This window comes from Cottoperca gobio, chromosome 15 (assembly GCF_900634415.1).
Source record: "Cottoperca gobio chromosome 15, fCotGob3.1, whole genome shotgun sequence".
Lineage (NCBI taxonomy): Eukaryota > Metazoa > Chordata > Actinopteri > Perciformes > Bovichtidae > Cottoperca > Cottoperca gobio.
The window spans coordinates 12,008,915-12,032,411 of NC_041369.1; the positions used below are offsets into that span (position 1 = coordinate 12,008,915).

At 38.8% G+C, this 23,497-nt stretch overlaps 1 protein-coding gene across 2 annotated transcripts in view; it reads right to left on the minus strand.

Annotated features, from left to right (window-relative positions):
- Positions 1-8,809: 8,809 nt before the first annotated feature.
- Positions 8,810-23,497, minus strand: part of prim2 (DNA primase subunit 2) — a 23,583-nt gene continuing 8,895 nt past the window's right edge. For both annotated transcript variants that reach the window (XM_029450571.1, XM_029450572.1), the window contains exons 8-14: positions 22,092-22,159; positions 20,690-20,762; positions 20,269-20,454; positions 13,855-13,981; positions 13,505-13,587; positions 11,699-11,767; positions 8,810-9,981 (exon numbers count right to left, since the gene is read on the minus strand). In XM_029450571.1, the coding sequence (XP_029306431.1) occupies positions 9,754-9,981; positions 11,699-11,767; positions 13,505-13,587; positions 13,855-13,981; positions 20,269-20,454; positions 20,690-20,762; positions 22,092-22,159 (834 nt within the window). In that variant the 3' untranslated portion in view covers positions 8,810-9,753. The remainder of the gene's footprint in view (positions 9,982-11,698; positions 11,768-13,504; positions 13,588-13,854; positions 13,982-20,268; positions 20,455-20,689; positions 20,763-22,091; positions 22,160-23,497) is intronic.

Below are 23,497 nucleotides of genomic sequence, written 5' to 3' on the forward strand. Positions count from 1 at the left end.
TTCCCACTGCGTGTTTTCATGCATAATGCAGATACAAACTGCTAAATACATCTCCATATTCAGATTACAAATAGCTATTTATGAATAAACATAATATTTCCTTGGCAACTGAGCTTCTGTAGACCACAACAGGCAGAAGTAAACAGGATCAGGTGTGTATATGCCACATTGTCCTTGCTAATGATGGTAGACAATCCATAGCTTATGTATATGTTCCACTAAATCTAAACGGGATCAGACACATATGTATATGTTATACCAAATCTGAACAGGATTTAGTGTGATATTGTGCTTCAAATAATCTGTTATAATCTGTCCTCATCCAATACCAAAGGTACATTCTGTAATGCTGTCCATAGTATGTAAAATATTTCTCTAAAATACATTCAAACAAAAATACACAACAAAATAATTAAAACTTTAGTTTCAATAATTTCACTCCTTATTTAATCAAAATGATATAAAGTCAAGTGTACTCAAAAAGCTTTCATTGGAGCAGCGTATGACTCAAAGCCACTTGTCTATTTGAAGTAGGTTATTTTAGAGCAACATAAAACAGCACTTACGCAGCAGACTTGTTTCAAACATCTACAGTATGATAATAGAGGAAGTTAATTATTCATTCATTTCTAAACTACTCTTGATAGAACACAAAGGCTCTGGTCTAAAAGCCTAAAACAGCTGGGTAACATGTGTTTCTGTTCTTTCATTTAATCTGCATGTTGTTTGTCATTACTTTAATACAACTATGCATCATGGCGAGAGTCAAAATGATCCAACTCAGCAGTTGTTTACCTCTAAATTCTGCATGCTTCTCCATCTAATTATCTACCGCTCGCAACAGCCTCAGTTTACAACCGATTCATCTGCTCTCATACTGTTTCACAATATAAACTAAATGTGTGTTCAGGTGAGCTATCCAAATCATGGAAATCCAAAAGTACATCTATGATTGTTGTAAAAGATGAAGTGCGCCGCAGGTATCTCTTGTCTTGTGCTTTACATCCCCCCATGAGTTACAGTGCAAGATGCTATGTCGGATAAATGCCTTCGACAGGCGAGACGATGATACAGCTGTCAAGATTCAGAATCCCCAATGAAGCTTTTTTGGTTTGCCTCGATCGGATTTCTTTTCACAGCCGAGGAAATGATACACAGTTGTTAAATTAGATCTGGAAGACAAAAAGACCAGCAGCAACTATTGCTCAGAGGGCAAGGTGATCCATCCAGCCCACGCGAAAACAGTGGGCTATTGATTCAGACGTTGATTGCCAGACAAGGTCATGTTTGAGTTGAGTTGAGTTTTCGTCGCTGGGTGGTTAAATGCAGAGAGTATGAAGAGTCTGAGTACATGTGACAAAAGGATGCCAATATTCACATTACATGTTGCACATGTAGGTGGATGGCAGTAATTGGTCCAGTACAGTATGTGTATGTATTCATTTATATATTTATCCTTATTAAGAAATGAGTCTTTAACTGTATTGTTTCATCCTTTACTTTTGTGAGATTTTATTTCACATAAATCAGACTAAATCTAAAATCAAACTAAAATCTCTAAAATTGTGTAATTAACTATTTTATGTATTTTATCTATTCAGTTGTATTTCTGACTTGTCTGATAAACCTTAACCAGGCATGCATCTTGTCAGGTTTGGGGCTCCATGGTAAACATCATTTAGATAGAATCATTAAAACAAGACTCCACAGCTAGTTTAGACATTACTGAATTATTACTCCACTGCTGCTTTGTTTCTTAGCGTTGCTACAGTGAGCAGTTGAAGTTGATTACGAGCTTACATCGACCTCTCCTTTTCCTTTTCTCGTGGGGCATCTCGTGGGGCTGTATTAGCGCTTTGGCTCGAGTAGTCCTCGTCATTCTCAGGATCCAATAAATTGCAACTCTGCAAAAATGTTGTACAAAGCCACTCTGACATTTTTCAATTAACACTTTTCTCAGTCTTTCACTTCAGATGTAATTGTCAACCATGTTGTGAGAATGGGCAAAAAATAAATGTGTTTTGATGTGACTTACAATGCCAATTTTGCAGGTTTCTTGTTGGGTGATTTTCATCTTCTATATAAGGGTTGAGGCCAAAATAGATTCTGTTGCTCGAGGGCAAAAAATAATGAGTCATCAGTCAGAGTGTAGCCTTTACCATCTAAGCCATGTGAGGTGTTGACATTATGCTGTGGGGTCACACTGATGTAAATCTGAAAGCAAAACAAAAAAAGTCTCTTTGCAGCTTGCTCTGAAGTTCCTGGCTCAAATGTGCACATGTGTGCGGCCTACCGCAGCTACCACAGACAATTATGTGGCTTAGGAAAACTGCAGTTCTCTACAGCGGTTCTGCCGAAGACCTGGCAAAGATGAAAAATGCATGTCAGTAGTGAAAAACCTCAACTCCCCGAGGGGTTCTGAAGCTGTGAACCACAAGAAAGAGATTAACCACTGCAGCTGTGAGAGAGGTGAGCTCCCCACTCTCCCTCTCAAACAGATCATTTCTAACGTGATTTATTTTTAATAAATGTTCCATGACAGGTGGGATTTAATGGAGCAAATAATTTGTGTCAACTTGAAGGGCCCAAAGAAAGGTTTGTTCTAACAATGATAAATCCAGTGCTTTTGAAAGTACAAAAGCAAAGAAGCTCAGGAACAAAACATTGACATTTAAGTTTATGATATTCTTTTTGTCACTTGGTCGTGCCTACAAGATAGAGCATTACATTATTTTGTTATTGCAGTTTGGCGGAATTTGCCAGATAACAGTTTGCAGAGACGACATGAAATTGAAGCAGCTACACACTCTCTGGTACTTCTGAGCTCTAACCAAAAGAGGATATCAGGTACATTATTCATCTACATGTTGGCTTCAAATTGGAATTGATGGTGTGAGACAAAATGCACTTTCTCAGCCTTTTATCTGGCTAGAACTTATCAAGATGTACCTCTTTAGGAGGATTTCAACAATGAAAGAAAGAGGGGGAAAAAACGTATTCTATATCCATCAATCTCAAGGGGGCAATCTGGTGTACCGCAGTGAGCTCTGGCTCATCAATTTATCAACGTCAAAGAGGAAATCCAAGGGATTGCTCTCGACTGTGGATCCTCAACACTCCCATCTTTCCAATTCTTATCTTCCGTCTGTTCAGAGCTGACAGAGACCTAACTCTGTGTCAGCTCATAAAGGATCAACAAGCTCCAGCGCTCGTCTCCTCCGACACTCCCTGCAGGGAAAAAGGACGGACACTCAGCTGGTTGATTGTCAGGGCCATTATGTCCCCACAACATCCCACAGTCCCTGCTTCCACAATTCCCTCCATTAACAAGGGGGTTTGCTTTCCACTTCCCCTTTGATGTGTCACACTCTGCTGCAGATTTGTTTTTAATATGTGTGACTGAATCCACTTAACTGGAGAAGACTTTTTTCTGTGGTGCAGCCATTCAACGCCAATGTTGCATCAAAACTCTAGTCGGTTACTGAGTGTTATGAGAAACCACAATTAATTATAGATGATTGAGAGGTAGCCATTATAGATATATATCTATCTATAATGTCTGCGTGTATATATGTGTGTAGATATAGCTTTTTTACAGCTGATCATGTGAAAGCAGCTCAACGCTCTCATATCTGTCAGTTAAGAAGCTACAGTCAGCAGCCGGTTAGCTTAGCTTTGCACAAATGACTGAAAACTGGGGGAAACAGCTAGCCTAGCTCTTTGTTGGTCACAAATTACCCGAATAGAGATTAAACTCAGACAATTAAACCAAAATTACCACAATTAATAAAAGGTATATGGACACCACGGTGGGTGCAACAATCATTGTTAACCCACACAAATGAAATAGTCTGGCATTTCTTATAGAATTAACAGCAGGATAAAACATCAGCAAAGTCAACAACACAGAGAGGTATAAACTCCACAACGACTTGTAATAGCAATTTAAATGTCTACTGTTTTAATTATATATAAGTTTCCTATGTTAAACAAGCCAACTGCCATTTGATGCTAACATAGGAGTGTCGGTTGGATCAAACCAAGGCCAACTGCCATTTCATGTTAATACAAGACAGACGCATCCTGATTAGACTGATAAACTAACAAAAGACAGGACACAGCCAAATCCTGATCAAACTAATGTTTAACTCACTGAGACAGAATAGTGAGTGTATCACCCAATATTCTGTTTACATAACTATTACCTTACAAGCATCAAAGGGCAGTTTGGCTCAGGCCCCCCTGTGGGTTTTTTCATCACCCCGTCTCCAAACCAAATTGTATAAATTGCCTATGTGTCTTCTTCCAACCTGTGCCCTTCCATAGACTACGCTGTATTCTGTGAAACTGGTGCCATTTTATTTGAGATCTCAAATAAATGCACAAAGACAACTCTGTCTCTATCACCATTTATTTGACTTTATATACATCTCTCCAGAGTAAAGCAGGAAAAATTCCACAACAGACTGCAGCCACAAACACTCATATTAAAGCAGAAGAGACACAGCACAGTTTGTACACAGACATTCTCATCTGGAGGGTTTCATGAGTATGTTGTTGTACTCACCTCTCTGGATGGTTTAGCACGAGTCCCCCACCCTGAGGTCCACCACAATCTGCACCAAGTTCAACTTCTCAGCTCGTTCATTCACAAAGCAACAATTGTCCTCTCAGCCAGCCTCTCTGTCCCACTTGGGCTCCTCAAAGTTTTCAATAATTTCGAGGTGAATGACAGTCACTTCCAGGATTATTGTCACGAAACCGAAGAAAGTCTCCCGCAAACCTCACTGAAGGCAAAAGTGTCTCAGTGGACGCAGAAATCAGCGTCATGTTAGCATTAGCATTAGCATTTATTCAGTGATTAGATGCAACCTTTACATTCCATTTAGCTAAGCTGGTTTCAGGGCTCTGGTATTGTGCGCGCTCACTCACTGACATGGCTTCCTCACAAACTTAATGGAATTGAGCCATTGTTAATGTGATTATTTACTGCCAAGTGCTCCGGGCAGATGTTATTACCTTTAGATAGAGGCCGGCTGGCTGTTTCTGTCCTGTTTGCAGTCTTTAAACTAAGCTCATAACACTCAGTAATAGCCCTGTGTTCAGATTTGTGACGATGCATTTTCTCACTGATCCAAGAGGGTTTTTAAACAGTTTATTTAGCTTTAGAAGTAGGAGTACTTTCTCAACAGATAAAAAGGAACACTTCATCCTTCAGTTCACCAAAACATTTATAAAATAAAATAAAACTGACAAATGTATTGGAGTAAGAAGTTCAATATTTTCCTCTGAGTGGAGTAGAAATGGAAAGTTATATAAAATTGAAATACCTCAAATTTGTCCTTATGAGTAAATCAACCTAATTACATTCCATCACTGGACAAAGTGAGTTTTGTTATTTGGAAATACTCACATTATGATCATTTGCCACATTGTCCACACAAGCCATAAAGATAAAGAGTATAATGTAATCACAGGCATTTATATACCCAAATGAGTTATTGTTCAAGTCAAATGTGGATATACAACAGTGTAATCTCATTAAATTCAGTTGTCAAAGCTTGAATAATCATGAGAAAAATAACTGCAGAGAGAAAGATGAAAACATAAACTCCCTTCTCAGTGAGGCAAACTTTATATAGAGACCCAAAAGATGGCCAGTGTCTTACTAAGCAGTTTGATCCACAACAATGTGAAGTAGGGTAAAACAAATTAAATAAACTTGCATATGTGGTGTATTAAAACCTGTTTAGCTAAGCAAATCAGGAGTAGGGATGTTTGCAGCCACATAAAGTCTAACATGAAGCGACAGCATGGCAGCAGATGAAGCTTAGAAAGAGTGAAGAGTTTTTGAGCTAAGTTAATCACATGAACAGCAGCTCACACATCTGTCAGGTTAATGAGACAACACCCAGGGGAATAATGATAAGTTTACATACAGCTGCGGGAAATCTTTCCTCCTATTTTACAATCAACAGCATTGTCACGTCTCCTGGTTAATTTTGAGTAAATGTATATTTGACAACACAGAATTTATTATTTATTTTTTATCATGAAGAGACCAACATCACACTCTGCATCACAACAACTGCCAGGTTTCACATGAGCCGGACAAAATGCTGATGAGAGTGTAACTGATGCTTCCATCTGCTGTTACAATCGATACCGAACGTCATCAAGAGACAGTAATGGACACTCATGGATCTCCAGATTTAGACCAATGGAATGATGCCAACAGGTGCATCCTCACCGTACTGTAAAACCCTTGCAGGAAGGACACGGACCGTTTCTCTGAAAACGCATATTTGTAGTGACTGACTTTCCTTCTAAATTCACTTTTAATATTTCGAGCCAAAAAGCAGCATTAATGTTGAAAAATCATTTCCCAGCCAAAAGTAGAGTTTGCATATTCACCTTCTGTCTGCACTGGTTTTATTCCAACTTCCCAAAAGCATGGAAGTCAAATAGAAGGAAATCCTTCTGTGGATGCTGGGTATAAAACCCAAACATCAGTTAAGATGGCAAGGAATAAGCAGGTTGAGGTAGTGCAGGACTTTGAGTTTGCTTCATTTTATATGCATGCATTTAGATTAGTTATAGTAATATTAGTCAGATAATTAATGAAAGAAAGTAGGAGTTCATGCACTAAATTGAATACCCATGTTTCCTAATACATCTACGTGCTTTCTAGGAATGGACTTCAGATGTTTAGGACAATAAAATGACATCGTGTTGCATTGAACGCCATTTGAAGAGGAAATTAAATATAAAGGGTAATCAAGGCTCTTACTTGTGAAAACAAAGTGCTTAGAAAAAGGAAATACACTTAATATAATTCCCTTTATCAGTCTTGCAACTTGCCACAATATGGTCATGCTGCTCTCATTTTACCTTCGTAAAGTAATCTGCCTGGACAATTTCTTGAGTCATACAACTGCTCATGGGAAATTTAAATTGTAAAAAGTAACATTATTTTCTGATCGTTTGTGACAAGGCCACATTTCTATTTTACATTATTTTCCCAATATAATCTTTAGGCTGCTGTCAGCAGATAGGAGCATTTTTTTTTCCCCATGGTAAAGTAGTCCTACTTTCTTTGCCAGAAACTTAAACAAAGTACTGTGTTTAATACATCCCAATGGGACTTTGGGTTGTGGAGGGGAATATACTTGTGGATGACATTTGGGTGAATCTGGAGAATAAAGGAACAAAATGTCACCCCCGTGCCTTTATCTTTAAAGACACATACTGTGACAGTGGAGCACTTAGCCTAAATAAAACAAAAATAACTAAACCCTTGAGTTTTAGTTAACATTTTCATTGTTTAAAGGTTATTCAGTGTTTTGGTTGTTTGCCCCTTTACCCTTATTCCTCAAAATGCTAGGGAGAAAAATGTTACAAAAATGTAACGATAACCAATGTTTTAAATATCAGATGCCTTCTTTACTTTGATCATCTCAACATTTAAACTTCCTTTTGTTTCACGAGATGATACTTTCTCATAGACCCAATTTTATGCATTTATTCCACAAAAAACAAAAAAAAAACAAGGAAACTCTAAGCCTTTAAGCTATGTACTCCACGCTTAAGCTTAACTCAAGATGTTACTCATTTACACCCCCCCCCCCCCAATCAGGCTTTGGTTCAGATCTACTTTAAACTTTTTATTTCCTTGAAAAAAAGAAAAAAGGTTTGTGACTGCAGTGCAGCTAATTTGACAAGAATCCACTAAAGACCCAAAAAATAATCTGCTCTTCCTCCCACTGGAAAGCTAATACTCCATCGTGACTGCACAACCTTTCATGAGATCTGAAATGAGGAATGAGACATTTAACAAATGAATCGTGCCCATTCTTATAAAGCTCGAGGGCGAGATGTACAAGTATGCGTTATGGGATGTTATCTAATCCCTAAATATAAGCAGAAAACAAAATACGCACAAATTACCTAGAGCTGCTTCTGTTTAGGAATATTGAATAAGAAATCAAAATGCTGCACATTTGGTCCCCTGGGTGAAATTATATTAGGAAGAGGACAGAGAAATATCATGCTGTGAATAGAAATGTACAATGAAGTCAATGTCAAGTATTCAATACTACTGATGAACCTTTTTGATCATCACAAAACAGGTGGTAATTATATTCTGTAACATCCCTATATTATAACTAAAGTTTGCCTTTCTTTGTTTCGTATTTTAATTGTTATTGTGTTTGCAGCATTTACCAGGCTCCAGATTGCAACACATTGACAAAGCTTCACTCCAGCTCCACGGCACATCCCTGCATACAGATTCTCTCTGCACGTCAGCTTCCAAACGAGGCTCATGCAACAAAATGTTGCGGTTAGGTCTTGGATTAGATTTCTTGCCCTTTTGGGAAACGCGTCGTCCCCTGAACACCTCTCGCCCGTGTAATGAGCACGGGAAGAGAACAACCCACACAATGAAAGAAAGCAAGTTCATGACTAATGATTGTAAATCCATTCCGAGGAGATAAACGCCGTCCTAGTCAACTGCCTGCCCAGTCTAAGAAAGTGACAGCTTTGTCAAACGTAGTCATGCACAACCTAATATTAAACATCAAGGGTGTCTTGCTGACAGCAGCCCGGCTGCTCACTGTTATCCAGTTGCCTTATTATACTGGCTAAATCCCCTGTGTGTCAAGCACCATGCCTGGATTTTAAGACCTAATTTAATTCGAGCTATGTGCAGCTCTGGTGCAGACCGTGTGTTAGTGTTACAAGCGTGAGACAGTGATGAACTGTGGTGTGAGCCTCGAAAAGACTTCAAACAGAAAGCCTGCAGAGGAAATGTGACTAAGTGCTATATTTCTTTTTTACATTTGGCAACCCTCGTGGGGAGATAACAATTTGATTTAAAATTCACAATCATTAAATTACAGAAAGAGGTTTTCATTCATACATTCAATATTTCCCTTGGCCTTCTGAAAAAAAACACACATTTGTATTCATGTAATTCAGGGCTACCTGTTCAGTGCCTCTAACTGGATCTAAAGTGAGTCTCATAAAAGCATATGAGTGAGTGGAGATAAAAGTGCACAACTGTACCTCCTAAAAGACAAAGATTAGAGGAGCAGCCTGTGCTGCCACACAAGTGCAGAAAGTTCCTGACTTTCACATTGCCACCCATTTTTCAAAACATATTGCAGACAGAAGTTTAAGAGAAGATGGAAATATCTCCTGACCACATATGCTTTGAATAAATTGCATTGTGCACTATGAGGCAATATTCCAAGGCGGCATAATACAGCTGTGGAAATTTGTTTATTTTCATCTATCCGCCTGCCACCATTCATCCATACTCCTGCCAGCAAATACAATGACATTGTTTCTGAGACAGCTGGGTAATGTTCTAGTAATCACCCCAACAAGCACGTCCCTGCCAAAACTCTGTGCACTGAGACTGGGTATCAGCCATCTGAGTTCAGACCAGAGTGAAAACAAAGAAAGAAAAACAGACTACTTTTACAACTTAAACTGCAAAATTAATGACGCTTTGTTGCTGACATAACAAGGAATTATAAAAAGGTAGAAAACTATAATGTGCAGGCAAGGTTAACTCAAAGTCTGTAATGTTGACAATAGACTAAGAGATCGTGGGGAAATGACTGATATGCAACTTTAATTCTTAACATGTCATTTACAGTGACTTTTTCAGATTTAACTCAAGTTGGAATATGTACCACCGGCAACCTGCAGTCCTCAGAGAAAAAAACGTGTAAAAAAAAAAAGAAATCAGGCATCTTGAAAGAAAGAGTCCAGTTCCTCCGTCCCCTCGGCCAAATCCTGCGAGGCGTTCGCTGCTTCCTCTGGAGCCGCGCTGGATCCTCTGGTGGCCGAGTTTTCCTGCGACCTTTGAGGAGCGTCCATCTCTCGCTTGATGTCCTTGCCTCCGCCCAACACTTTCTGGCTCTCTATAAAGTACTGGTTGGGGTGATTGAGGGAGAAACTGGCATCCTCAAGCTGCTCAATAAAAAAAGAAGAACACAGGAGAGGAAGGACGAGAGAGAAAGAGAGCAACAGTCTTAGTTTTCACAGAAGTCGCAGGTTGGTTGCAGACTGATTGATAGATTCAACGTAACGTCAGCTTTTATGAGAGAGTCATGGAACATCCGCCTCATTGGGGGACGATGCGGAATGGTTTGCTAATTTACTCAAAATGTACTAATTTATTAACAATGATGCAGACAGCGGGCTTTCGTGGCCAAATTAGCGAGCTAATTCAGTGAAAAGATGAAATGCCCTTTCAGGAAATAAAATGTCAAAATCACTCATGAGGAGTAAAAACCTACGAATCAATTAGCAGATGAAGTTTGAGCTCTTTCAAATGCTCTTCCTGTGACCTTTTCCGTAATTTGTAAATAATTGTGTAATTGAAATCGATGTTTTCAGAACCATTAATGTGAGTGAATGTTTTTAATTACTATGATAGATTGAACAGTATTCCATGTGCCAAATTACGGTCTACCTGCTGAACATGAATGCTTGGACACACTTTAAGGCCAATTATGTAGAGATTTAACTACTTTCTATAAAAATATTGTATGTCCGTGTGAAGAAAACATAATAATTATATCTTTGTAACCAAATTGTTAATTTTACACATGACTGCAGAACACAACATCTTTGGGTTATTTGATTGCATGGTCTAAATGAAATGTAGCATGTAATGACCTCAACGTTGTTCATTAGAATCAATAACCAACAAGCTCTGTAGCCCAGGAGTAAAATGGTGCACCCCCCCCCCGATCGAAAGTTAGTATGTACGTTGAGCTGGAGCTGGATTACCTTAGTTTAGCTCCTTAGCTTCCGTCAGAACCACAACTTGTCACTTCTACATTCATGTTTGTGTACAAATTAGAGGAATGACACACGATGTTATAATTACTGACCTTTAGAGGTGACTGCACTTCAGGTGTTTTTGGAACTTTGGAGCCAAGCTCGCGTTTTGAAACGTTATGCTCTGCTAAGATAAGCTAACTATCATCTAGCTTCATACTCAGTGATGAGGTTGAATCAATCTCCCCCTCCAAGAAAGCAAATAAGTGTATTTCAGTTCTCTTACCACAGTAAATATGTAATGCCATGTAAAAAGCAAGCCTGTGTCATGGCCACAAATTATGACGGCAGTTACTTTAACGATTCCTCCACGTCAAAGTTATATATCAAAGTGTATTTTACAGTTTGTAGTATTTGCAGTTGATCTTTCTGCTCTGGAAATATCTTCAAAGCAATCAGTAGTTTACACAGCGGTGTTCCAAGTGATCCAGCGTGTTCTATTACTTTAACACTGTGATAATCAACTGATGCAAAGTCAAACCTTGAATTTTTATGGCCCAATCCAACATCTAAACTGTGCGTCAACCACCTCTGAATGTCATGCATTTAAAGTCACAAGCAAATGTGTATAACAAGGACCATGAGTGTGACTGAAAGGGACGATGACTCAAGCATCCAAACTAAAACAGATTAAATTAAATAAGTATCCACAGGGGACAAAATAAATCTAAATGCTATAATCAACATATAAAAATTAAGTGGCTATAACAGCCAGCTAATGATTGAGGCGATTACAGTTCTGGGTCTCTCCTGAGCCTTCGTGCATGAGATGTAAGGACCAAAGCCTTTGACACGGGTAGCCCCAGTTACTCCCCCCGCATCAAAATTAATCTGCACTTACATTGTGTGTCAGCTCAAAGTACTTCTGGCACGCCAGCTGATAGTGCATCCCTTTAACCAGCTCCAGGATCTGCAACAATAAAAAGGTAAAGAGGATGGCAGGTTAGGTTTGAACGGGACTATATTCTTCCATTCTTCCGAGCCCCGCACCCAGCCTGAAATTCAAGGTTTTTTTCTTCTTCCTCAAAATATTTTTTCTTCACAACTCACTTTTCACATTGACAGGTGCTCTTTTATTAAATAAACCCAACGCTTATGCTATTGATCTAATTTATGTGCACGTTTCAGTTTGTACTGTCTACTTTGCACATTCACATTCTCTCCATCGCTCCGTTTTGCGAAGGGTGGGGCTGACGCACACACACGTGCGCACACACCTACAGAGCGGAAGAAAGGAGCGGGGAGAGCTAAAGAGAAACTGCGCGGAGAGAACTAAAGAGAAACCACGCCACGCACGCACGCACACATGCGTCCCCCGTTGCACGGACCTCATGCAGCCCCAGCCCCCGTCGCACGGTGAGCACCCCTCCAAAGCAGTAAACCTAGGGGAAACACTGTCTTCCACTGTTAAACCTCAGACACCGACACAGCACATTCACAGAAGATAATGTCAACATTGAGTTGTTGCAGCCCCGTATTCAAAATTGTTTTAATTGGCATTCGGTCAACTACCTGCACAAACAGTCCTCTTGAATTATAAAGACAGCAGCGAATACATCCAAGAGATCTTTGCAGATGCAATGAAAACAGATCACAGGCTCATCTGGGCTCATTTAAATATTCATGCCCCGAGTCAACTCTTTGTAGAATAACCGTTGGCAACGATTACACTTACGGTAAATCTCAATTTTGGGATTTCCTTTTATTTTCTTCCTGGTTTTCTGAAGCTCTGCAAAGTTGAAAAGAAGGTGTGAGCAGATGTTTCAAGGCCAGGCTGTGGTCACATGAGAGCTCTCAGTCTTGTACTAAAAAGCACTGTAGTGTTGGTTACTACACATTTAGGGCGGCTGGCCTGCTAAAAAATAAATACAAGGTCTTCTGAGGAATCTACCTGAATTACACTCCTTCATTATTCCCTATCGTCCTGAAGGCTGCCTCCAGCGTGACACTGCCACAGGCACGCTCAGCACCAGAGCTGCTTTTAGATTTAGTGGGGAGCTGCTGGATAATGCGGTTTTTATTATTTGGTTTAATGGAATACCAGAAACATTTTGAAAAATGCAGACACACACAGACACACACACACAACACTGATAATAAAATGCAGCTGTGACTTTAAGATTGTTTCTCTCCCACTTCTGTAATATTAGTACGTCCAATTAGTGAGCTTTACTCTGGACTGCAAGGTTTTTAGGAGATTAGAGAAACAACATGCCGAACATCCACAAGACACTCGATCAAACTGTTACAGCCTTAACCATCTTTACATTTCAGGTCTTTCAGAGAATAAACACCGACTGTGGGAATATATTGCTGGTCATCCTGTGAACACAGTACTATTCTCTATGGATTGTTAGGGAATCTTCTACTGACATCCACGGATGAATCCTTATCCCCTTGGTGATCCCGACTTTTCATGTAGTGGCACCAGTAGGTCAAAGTTTCACTTGTGATGTTTCTGTACATTTCCCAGACTGACTTCAAAATGACAGAACACCACAGAGTGTTCAGAGTTGAATGATCCCGCTGGTAAAGATCATTAAAGGGTTAAATCAAACGGATGCGTTACTTTAGAGAAAATGTGAAAATATCAAGATAAATATGGAATAGCATTTGAGAGGCCTACTGCAGACAGGGCTGCACCCACCTGACTGATCCCGCTGGGAGACACTTTGTAGAACTGAAGCTTCTGCTTCAGCAGTTCTGGGTCGCTGTGACGGAAAGGACATCCTACAAACATGAAATTAAAAAGAATGTTAAAATATATGCATGTATTTTAACACTTAACATAGCCCAGTACTTGTTTCACTGGGAGGAAACTGAAATACTCAGCATGTAAAAAAACTTCAAATGCAAATATATTAGATTAATGTTATGATATCCAAAGTCACTTGTGTCACTTTTTCCAAGCAAAGTGCTTGGACTAAAAAGCCTGATAATGGCAGTAGAGTGGCTCATCACATGGGTAATGTCTTCTTCCAACAGCCATCAACTCACCATGATGGTCTCCTTGGCTGGGTGCGTTTGATAAAATCACCTTCATGCAACTGTAGGGGGTGTAGTCTGTTCTCTTGCCTTCTTTGCCAAACATGTGGCGGATGCTGTAGGCATATGCTTTGTCAAACTACAGAGAGAGAAAGAGAAACAGTTGAAAGGAGATAGGAAGCGAAAGGCATTAGTGAGGATGAGAGTGTAAGGAGGAACAAGGTTAGGGTGAAAAGAGATGCTGTCATACATCATGTCAGTTTTGACAGGGTGTTTTCCTCCATGAAATATAGAGCTATTAGAGAGAACCTGCTGTAGCGGTGTCGTCACACTCAAGATAGCTGAATTATGGATATCGCAGAATGGCCATCTTTCCCTCTAATTGCTTTTGCCCCTTGTCCTGCAGAGCACTTTGATATGATATAAAGAGAAGGTTTTAAATAAAAACAAATACATGTAAGAACTCCCAATAAAAAAAAGTCCCCGTAGTCACTGCAATGCCCCAACTGTTCATAGGAAAGTTAATTCTCTTGTTGCAACTCTTGGTGAAATTAATATGGCCATGGATGCTTAAATGATCTATTAGTATATGAAGTACTGTACTATTTTGAGGTACTTTATTTGTATCTGCATTGTATGCTACTTTATACATCTCTCCCATCACATTTCAGAGGAACAAATGTAACATTTTACTACATTTGACTGCTATAGTGTAAAGTTGAGTGACATTTAAGATGTCTGAGTTGTTAACAGCTTCACCAAAGAGCGGTTGATTTAGCAAAAAGCAAGACTAGAGAAAGGTCCAACAAGTGGAAACATATTTCAAAACTTAGTTTAGTCTTATTCCCTTGCCTATTTCACGACCCCTCAGATATATTTTGTGACCCATTAGAGAGGGGGGGTTTGATTTAATAGCTGGAAAGATCTTTATATCAACTCCCAAAAAGCCACACATCAAAGCCGAGGTCACGAGTGAACTGTATGGATAAACAGACGTCTGCAAACCTTCACACCATCTTCTGTCCAGGTTGTTCCGAATCAAAAAAAAAACCTTCTTACTTTTAGATTGGGGTCATTCTCCGCAATCTTCACAGTGAACTCCTTTTATAATGTACAGAGCTCATGTGCAACCATTAAAAACGATTTACAGGGAACCTGCCTCTAGAAATCTAAACAGTAAAACACACACACACACACACACACAATGTGCTTCGACAGTGGCAGAACACAATCATCATGACTGCTCCCACCATAACACATTAATGTTGCAATAAAACCCTTGAACTTGCTAATGTGACAAGCTGCAGCGGCAATTCACAAATCCATAAAATCATCTTGAAGTACAATAAATCAAATATTAATTATGTAGAGCTTTGAAGGATTCAAGAGGCCGTTTCCTGATTTAAGACCCCCCTACTCTATTAAAACAGATCCTGGAACACCACTGGCACCAAAGTGTGTTTAATATGCATTATTTGAAATAATTAGGACATAAAAAGATCCTATGTGGTCTAAAAAAAGAAAAGTCATACCAAGAAATGGTACGATATTAAACTTCCATTTCTTTGAGGCGAGACTGAGGTAGTAGAACTTTTTTGCTTAAAATGGTGATTAAAAATGCAACTTTACAAGAACAGATTATAAACCAACTCCTTAAATGTTGGGATTAACCACAAACAGATGATTAGATTGAACAGTTTGTGTCATTTGTCCTATTTTCTACTCTTATTGAAAGTAACTCCTCTACATAGAAGACATTCTCAGTGTTCCTGTTAATCACCAACTGTGTTCCTACACTTCAGCCCACACTTCAGATAATCCTGGATATACTCCTAACACAGCTGACCTTCAAACTGAGGGGACTCAGAAAATCACAGTAGAGAGTCAGCACACGAGCACAAAAGCTGCAGAGCCGCAGCTCTTCCCGTGCACATCTTGGCTCATGGGGCTACATCACGGTAACATCCCCCCATACTCTAGGACATATTCGCAAAAACCTGCGGCGATGGAGACAGAGAAATAGGACACAATCAAAGGGAACGCGTGTGTGCGTGCGTGCATGTAAACTTGGCATGGCTTCTTAGGCTCAGTCCATAGTGAATGGTGTTCCTGCAGCTCCAATTTCTCTTAGATGTAATACCATTAAAACTTGTCCCGTTTTAATCTGCGCTATGGGATTTATCAGAGCCTAAAAACAATAACACGGTGAGGGGGCTATACAGGACTGAAAGTGTGCACAAGTAAAGAAGTTGGATGTTGCAGAAAGAAGAAAAAAGGACGACGTTGTACGAAAGGTCACTTACACACAATGCACAGGTGGGATTCTAAACTCAAAGGCAATGGAGACAACTTGGAATTGCAAAGTCCCTAAAACCCTGTGAGCCTGCTGCAAACCCTTAAAGTTGCACTGTTCATCTTACTCAGTGAAAGAGCTTAACGTCATATGGGTGTTGCGATATACAAATATTGACTCCAAAATAAAAAATATATTCATATCAATAATACATATTTGATAATAGTTTATTATTTATATATATATATATATATATATATATATATATATATATATATATATATATATATATATATATATATATATATATATATATATATATATATATATATATATATATATATATATATATATATATATATATTGTTGTTACATAATTACAAAAACAAAGGTAATAATAATAAATGAATGATGGCTAAATTCCATTGAGCTGCTTCAGTTTCAGGGTCCTGACACTGTGCACGCTCACCGTCACATTGTTGTGGCTTAATGGGACATTTGAAGAGGAGAGCAGCACTATTCTGCAAGCAACTCTCCATAGAAGATAAATGACACAGAGCCTTAGTAGGATTCCCAATAACGAGAGAATGACCCTACTATAATGTTTATTTGTACTTTATGGACTTTCTAAAAAAAATTAAAAGAATTAAAAAAAGGAAAAAATAACAAAAACTCAGTCACAAAATAGCTTTCTCTTGAATCTTTTTAAGAATAAAAGTGAAGAATCCGGAAATATTTTTATAACGGGGAGGGAGCTGGGGGATACTACAAACGTAAATACCAGTGATAAAAAAAATTACATTTATACCCAAACTTTAGGAGCACTTAATATAAAGTGTCACCTAATGAAAATCTTCCATTGTATGAAAAGACCCCAGAGCAAACCAAAACCATAGTGTGAAAAATGGTGTCAGTCAGTGGAAATTAATTAACCTGAAGTTAACATCTGTAAAACAAGCAGTTCAAAAGCAGCCATCGCCCAGAGGCACTAAACACACTAAAATGTGGTTGGAATAGACTCCTCCTAATGAATAGGCTAACTTTCTATGGCAAGAGAAATAGATAGATCAAGTTGATTTAATCAATTTTCTCTCTCCCTCTAGTCTAATATTACATCGCCTCTTCCTCCAGGCCTCGCTCTCGGCATCGCTGCCTCCCATCTTTCTCCTCTGTGCCCGTCGCATACTAATGAGCAGGCTTTGTGCAGCATGCCACAAAGTGCAGTCCCTGACTTAACACATACATCATTGTGAGAGCTGCGATCTGGTCAGCAGCATTCGGCTGGCTGCCTCTGCTGTGGAACAAGAGATGGGTGTTCTGTACCGCCCATAACACTTTCTCTGGGAGCATGTACATGGGAACTAAGCCTTCTCACAAACACGAATCCACTGTGAAGTAGTTGCTATGAGGCTCTTACTGAGGGTAGGGCTGCAACTAAAAATCTTTTTCACTATCGATTAATCCGCTGATTATTTTCTCGATTAATCTCTTAATTATTTGGTCTATAAAACGATCACTCTTAATGGTTGCACATGAGCTCTGTACATATAAAATGAGTTCATTGTAAAGATTGTAGCGAATGACCCCAAAAAAAGAAGTGTGAAGGGTTTTTTTTTTGGTTGGGTACAAACGGGACAAAAGATAGTGCGAAGGTTTACAGACGTCGAGCACTTTGTAAAACATTCTCAGACACATTTCCGCTTTTTTTGTGGCTTTAATAGTTTAAATTTCCCAAAATGACCTTTAGAGGTTTTGTGTCTGTTCAATTAATGTTTGACTTTGCTTCTATTCACACCTTGTTCACTGAGGATTTTGGGCATGGTTTAATGCTTTAACCTCTTTGTCACATTAGTATTGTATAAACGTCTCCTTGTACAAATTGTATAACAGTGTACTTTTTTCCCTTTTCTCTACAAACTTCAATGAGCAAAGACATTATTTTCCAATAGCAATAAAACATGAAGGATTCTTTATCTTTCTGTCTATTTAACTCACAATTGAATTATTTCTTGCCACTCACCTTGCACCCTGTTAAGACTGCTTTAAACGATGTTTAGCAGTGGAGGTCGGCTGGACAATATTCAAATATAAAAAGTTACAAAATATAAAATTGTATTATAAATATAAAAGCATCTCACTCTGCTAATTTCAGTCTCCCTCTGTGTCATAGTGCAATCAGATCATGCAGGTTTGATATCGACCTGTAAGTGCTCCTCGTGCATGAGGTGGACATGTAGTACTTGTATATTTAAAATTCAGTAATCACAAAAATATATATAGAAGCAACAACAAAAGAAATGTGATAACAACCAGATGAAACCTGAAAGGTATACTTGAATAAAGCCACAACAAGTTGACTACAAATAAAGACATAATGTGATAATGATCACATTAGATATTTTTATCTTTTCAACTGATGGTTATACCTAAAATATATATATTTTTTTAATTATTATAGTGTACAGCTCCATTAGTCATGTCAAGCAAGTGATGCTGTTAATAAGAAATAAAGACATTTTGAATATTGTGTGATTTGACCACACATTTGGTTTGTATTCTGAAATCAATAATAATATATTTGTATATGATAATAATAATAATAATAATAATAATATATAATCAACATAGTTGCAGTTCAATTGTCTGTCGAACGACTAAATAATCGTTTCAGCTTTAGTCCAAATCCATAAATTGTAACTCCAAATGGATTCATTATTTTGCGTTTGAATCTGTTTGTATTACTATATAGACCATGGCACAGAATAAAGTTCACTCAATTGAATTGAAAGTACATTTTCATGGTTCCTGCACTTTAGAGTGCGTCTGGTGAGAGACATGATATCTCGACAGTGAATTCCTAAGTGGCTGCACTGAGGACGGAGCATTAAAACAAACTGCTCAAAAACCACAGTGAAGTTTCTCCCATATCTCACTTGGATAGACCAGCCAAGGCGAGGCATGCGGGGATGTTCCAACAGTAAAAGCATATCAATAAAATCTGTGTAACAACAGGCTACAGGCATCTGAGGTCCTAATAAAAAGGCAACAAAACCTAATGCTGTTGAAAATCATGTGAGAAATATGAAATAAATTGCTTAACCACTATTGTCCCATATTCACATAAAGAGTGGTTCTCTTTATGCAGAACACATTCAAATGTTGTTACTGTCTCCGTCTTCTACTTAAGAGCTGAACCCACAATCACTTAAGTCTTCATTGGCCCCAACACAGCACCGCGTTTAAATAATGATTCCAGTGAACTTCCTTTTAAACCGTACGGCTTTGATGGAGTCACTTCATTATGAATGAAGCAGCACCACCCATTTAAGAGTTGAACAGCACTCTGGAGAGGGAGAAGCACTCAGACATCAAGACCTCTGTCCTAACAGTCCACTGATCTGTTGCTCAAGGATACACTTTCAAAGAAAATACAAAATCAATTCTCTCAATCTATTTTATCAGGTTGTATATCATTTTGAAAACTAAAAAAAGGGAATTCAAAGAAACATATTTGGTAAAAGGCATAGAACAATAAGACTTTCATCTTATTGTGAAAATGATGTTGGATAAAGTTAAGTGTATAATCCAAACAAACTCTAAACATAGTGGCCATGTCATAATTGTCATGTGTGTATTATCTCACATTTAGAAAACAGCCTTTGACATAGCTATGTACATAACTCTTAAGAACAAGTCTCTCTCTCGTCCCTGTTAATGGGTTGCAGTTAGGCGCTGCTATGCGAGGATATTAATTACGTAATAAATATCCGACTAATCATATTTAGGATCTATCTCGCCAAGCTGACTTCACGTAATTGAATGGAAAATACTAAACGATAAGCGCCATACTCCGGGGCGTATAGTAAAATAAAAACACAGATGGAACACTTTTTAGTGATTGAAAAATAAAACAGTTGTACTTGAGCTGAAAAGGAACGGTCGATCAAATGTGATCTGATAACGTCCCCACAGTCCTTGAGATATGTTTGAGCAGTCAAATTTGCCTTTATTTATTAAACTAGGCTTCCTAATAGTTATGTACATTTATTTTTTTATAATGACATACATGTATTTTTACTATTTCAAGCCCATTTTATAGTCAAAGTAACTTAAAAAAACATTATCAACATTACCTTGTCTGCATCCACTTTGCCTTTTATGAACTCTGACCTCCAGAACTGCAGCGCTTGCTCCAGAGAGAGGCCGATACCTTTGAGGAAGAGGCCGTACTGCATGCGACCACCATGGCGGAGATGGTGGTTCTCTCTGAGGCTCTGGTGGATCTGCCTCATGCAGAGCGGGAACGACTTTCCTGAAAGCTGGAGGCAGACGTAAATGACTAACATGCACTACGATAATCCATCTGTACCTGTAAATATCTATTGTTTAATTGGTTCACATGTTATACATAATAAAGTGGCATTAAATATTCCTAGCTCTGGACCACCAGCATTACTATACAAACCTCTCTCCTCCCCTTGAACACCACACGTTCTCGGGCAAAAGGGCACCTTGAACTTGACATTTCAAGAATAGATGGTCAATGCAACTTACTGAATCAATTTGTTCCAAGGAGATTTTCCCTACATTCTTCTGGATGCTGTAATCCTGTCCCACATAGGCATGACTAAAATAAGAAAACATATTAACAAAGACTTCAGGACTGTGACAAATGTCTACAACAATAACAACTTTAGAAGCAATCAGGGCTGCCATGAAATCTGATTATTTTCATTTCCACAATGCAATCAAGAACTGCAGAATAGACATTAAAGACCAGATACATTACTTTAAAACAAATGTTAATATAATATATTAATATTAAACATCCCCTGTAACATCTTACAAAAAAGAGAACCTGATAAGCTGCTATCAGTAGATTTCTTTTAATCAATGACTTTGGCAACCCATTGAATCTGGTATGGCAGCGCTTTATTTCACATTGTGTTCCCCCCACTATAGAGATTAGGGGCCTGCCCACTAATCTCAACAACCTACCCACTAATCCCCATCAACAATCAGGCAGAATGACTTCTTCCACCCTTATATTCATGTTCTTACTTTCATCTCAAATCAGATAAACCCCCTCACTGTGTTCTGAGCTGCTCTCCTTTGCTATTGAAGTTCAAATGAAGGCTGCTGCTATTAAGCCACTATATAATGCAAAAGAGTGAGCCGCTTGCCGATTCCCATTAGTTTACCGTTTACCTACGGGTAAAGATGGGTCACAAACTTTTTTCAATTTGCAGCGAAACAGTACACTTTAATACGTTTCTGACAACATTTGAGGTGAGAAACAGGAGATGCAGTAACAGAATCTTGATTTATATTTGATCAGCACTGCCTAGTTTTGACAGTTTGATCGGAGTTCGCGAGCAGTGATTGACACTGCATTAGAGACTCCACTGCTCTGATTTGTTGTTTTCCTGGAAACTATTTTTTCCCACAGGATTATCTGTCTCATGCACTACAGTCAGGATTAAGTGACGGTTTGAGCAAATATGACAAAAAGTTATTTTTTTAGAAAAGTTACCAACTATACCTTTAAGGCATCTCCAGGGGATTAGTACGTTATTGTGGCTTTATTGTTTGATCAAACGTCCCAAGTCTAAAGAAGGCCTGGCATTGCCAAATCTCCGTCAATATTATCTGGCCTGTAACATCAATAACTTATTTTATTAGAACCCTTTATAGGACTCGATGGAAACGCCCTGTACAAAGCACATGTTGCATCGTCTCAATCACTTCGTTATTTTCACAATAGGAATAGAAGATGCTGAACATCTAGCCAAGTTCCCAACACATCTGGCCTATTCTACGGGGACAGATTGAGTTTGTTCAGACCAGCCACAAGCCTCCAACGTTCTTTGGTGTCAAAGATCAATGCCGCTAAATCTCTTTTTCAACGGAGACCTGGCAAAGTGGCAGCAAAGTTATTAATCCTGCTGCTGCTTACCTGAGGTGGTTAAGGAGCGGTTGGAGTCGTTCATCAGAATGCACTGCTGGTAGCGAGCGGGCTGTCAACTGCAGATGAGATAGACATCACGTAAGTAATGGTAAATAGTGTTGGACAGGCCCAAAAGGACAGGCCTGACATTGCCCATTTAGGGCAAAGACCATGTACTACATAGGACAGTAATTAAAATACAAGACCACAGTAAGTCAAGCAAGTTTATTGAAAGACTTCGCTCAACTTTAAGTACTTCATATTACTTAATGTTTGATGGCAGTACCAGAAAGCCAACCGTCAGCGTGGTGCCCTTTAAAGTGATAATGTTAAAATTCCCTTAGCTGTAAAACAGGCTACGATCTTCTGACGTTTGGTTGAGCAAATTATATCACATCACGACACACATACACACACCCCCCCCCCCACTCACTCAGTCTGAACAACTAGTTCAGTTAGATGTCAACTTTTTCAGCTGCAATCGGACGATCCCTCCAAAACAAAAGGCTGTACTTATTCTAAATGCTTTATAAACATGACTCCAATCCAAGAAAGAATCCACAGTCCAAACCATTTCAGACTGCCTTAGACATGCACAACAAACAGATTCATATTAATATACTATATTACCATTATTTTCTGTTAAAACGAACACCCAACCAATAACGGGAGTCGTATAGAGACGCAGCTTTCAATTTCATGCCTTTTTAATGACACATTGTTCGCCAATGTTTCCTCGTCATCCCCAGTGGAAGAGAATAACCATTAGCAGTAACACAGAAACAGTCACAATGGCACTGTTACAAGAAAAAATGTTTTGGGAGCATTATTCCATTCCAACAGTTAGTGGTCCGGATAATTAAAGGAAATGGGAGAATGGCAGAACTGGACGAAGTTGCTCTTCTTTTATTTGTTTTTCTTTTGTAATTTGGAAAAGATGGTCCTGCCTGTCCCACGATGGAGGACATGTGTTGAATCAAATCAAATGGATGTTGACCACTGTGCCAACATTAGTACAGAGGCAATGCCTTGCTCTACTACACCGAGAACGCACAATCTAGTGTCCAATCGTGATTTGGACACCAGAATGGATTCTACAGCCAGTGTAGTTTTAGAGTCCTAACTTGGACCCAAACTGTTTCTGAGAAATTAAAAGCAGCAGGTCAATGTTTGGTGCCAGAGCTACTCTGCATACATACTGAGATTCGTGATCTACTTGAAAATGATTCTACAAAATCATTATTTTGTAATTCTGTTAAATAAGCACATTCCAGTATGCCAGTAGGAAGGGTTAGATGAGTGCTCCAATTTGCCAAAAAGCATTTTAGATCACTAGCTAGACAAAGCCCACTCTTTGTCCTGAACACGGGCATTACCTGGAAACGCACTGATTGAAGGAGACCACACAGTTAAAT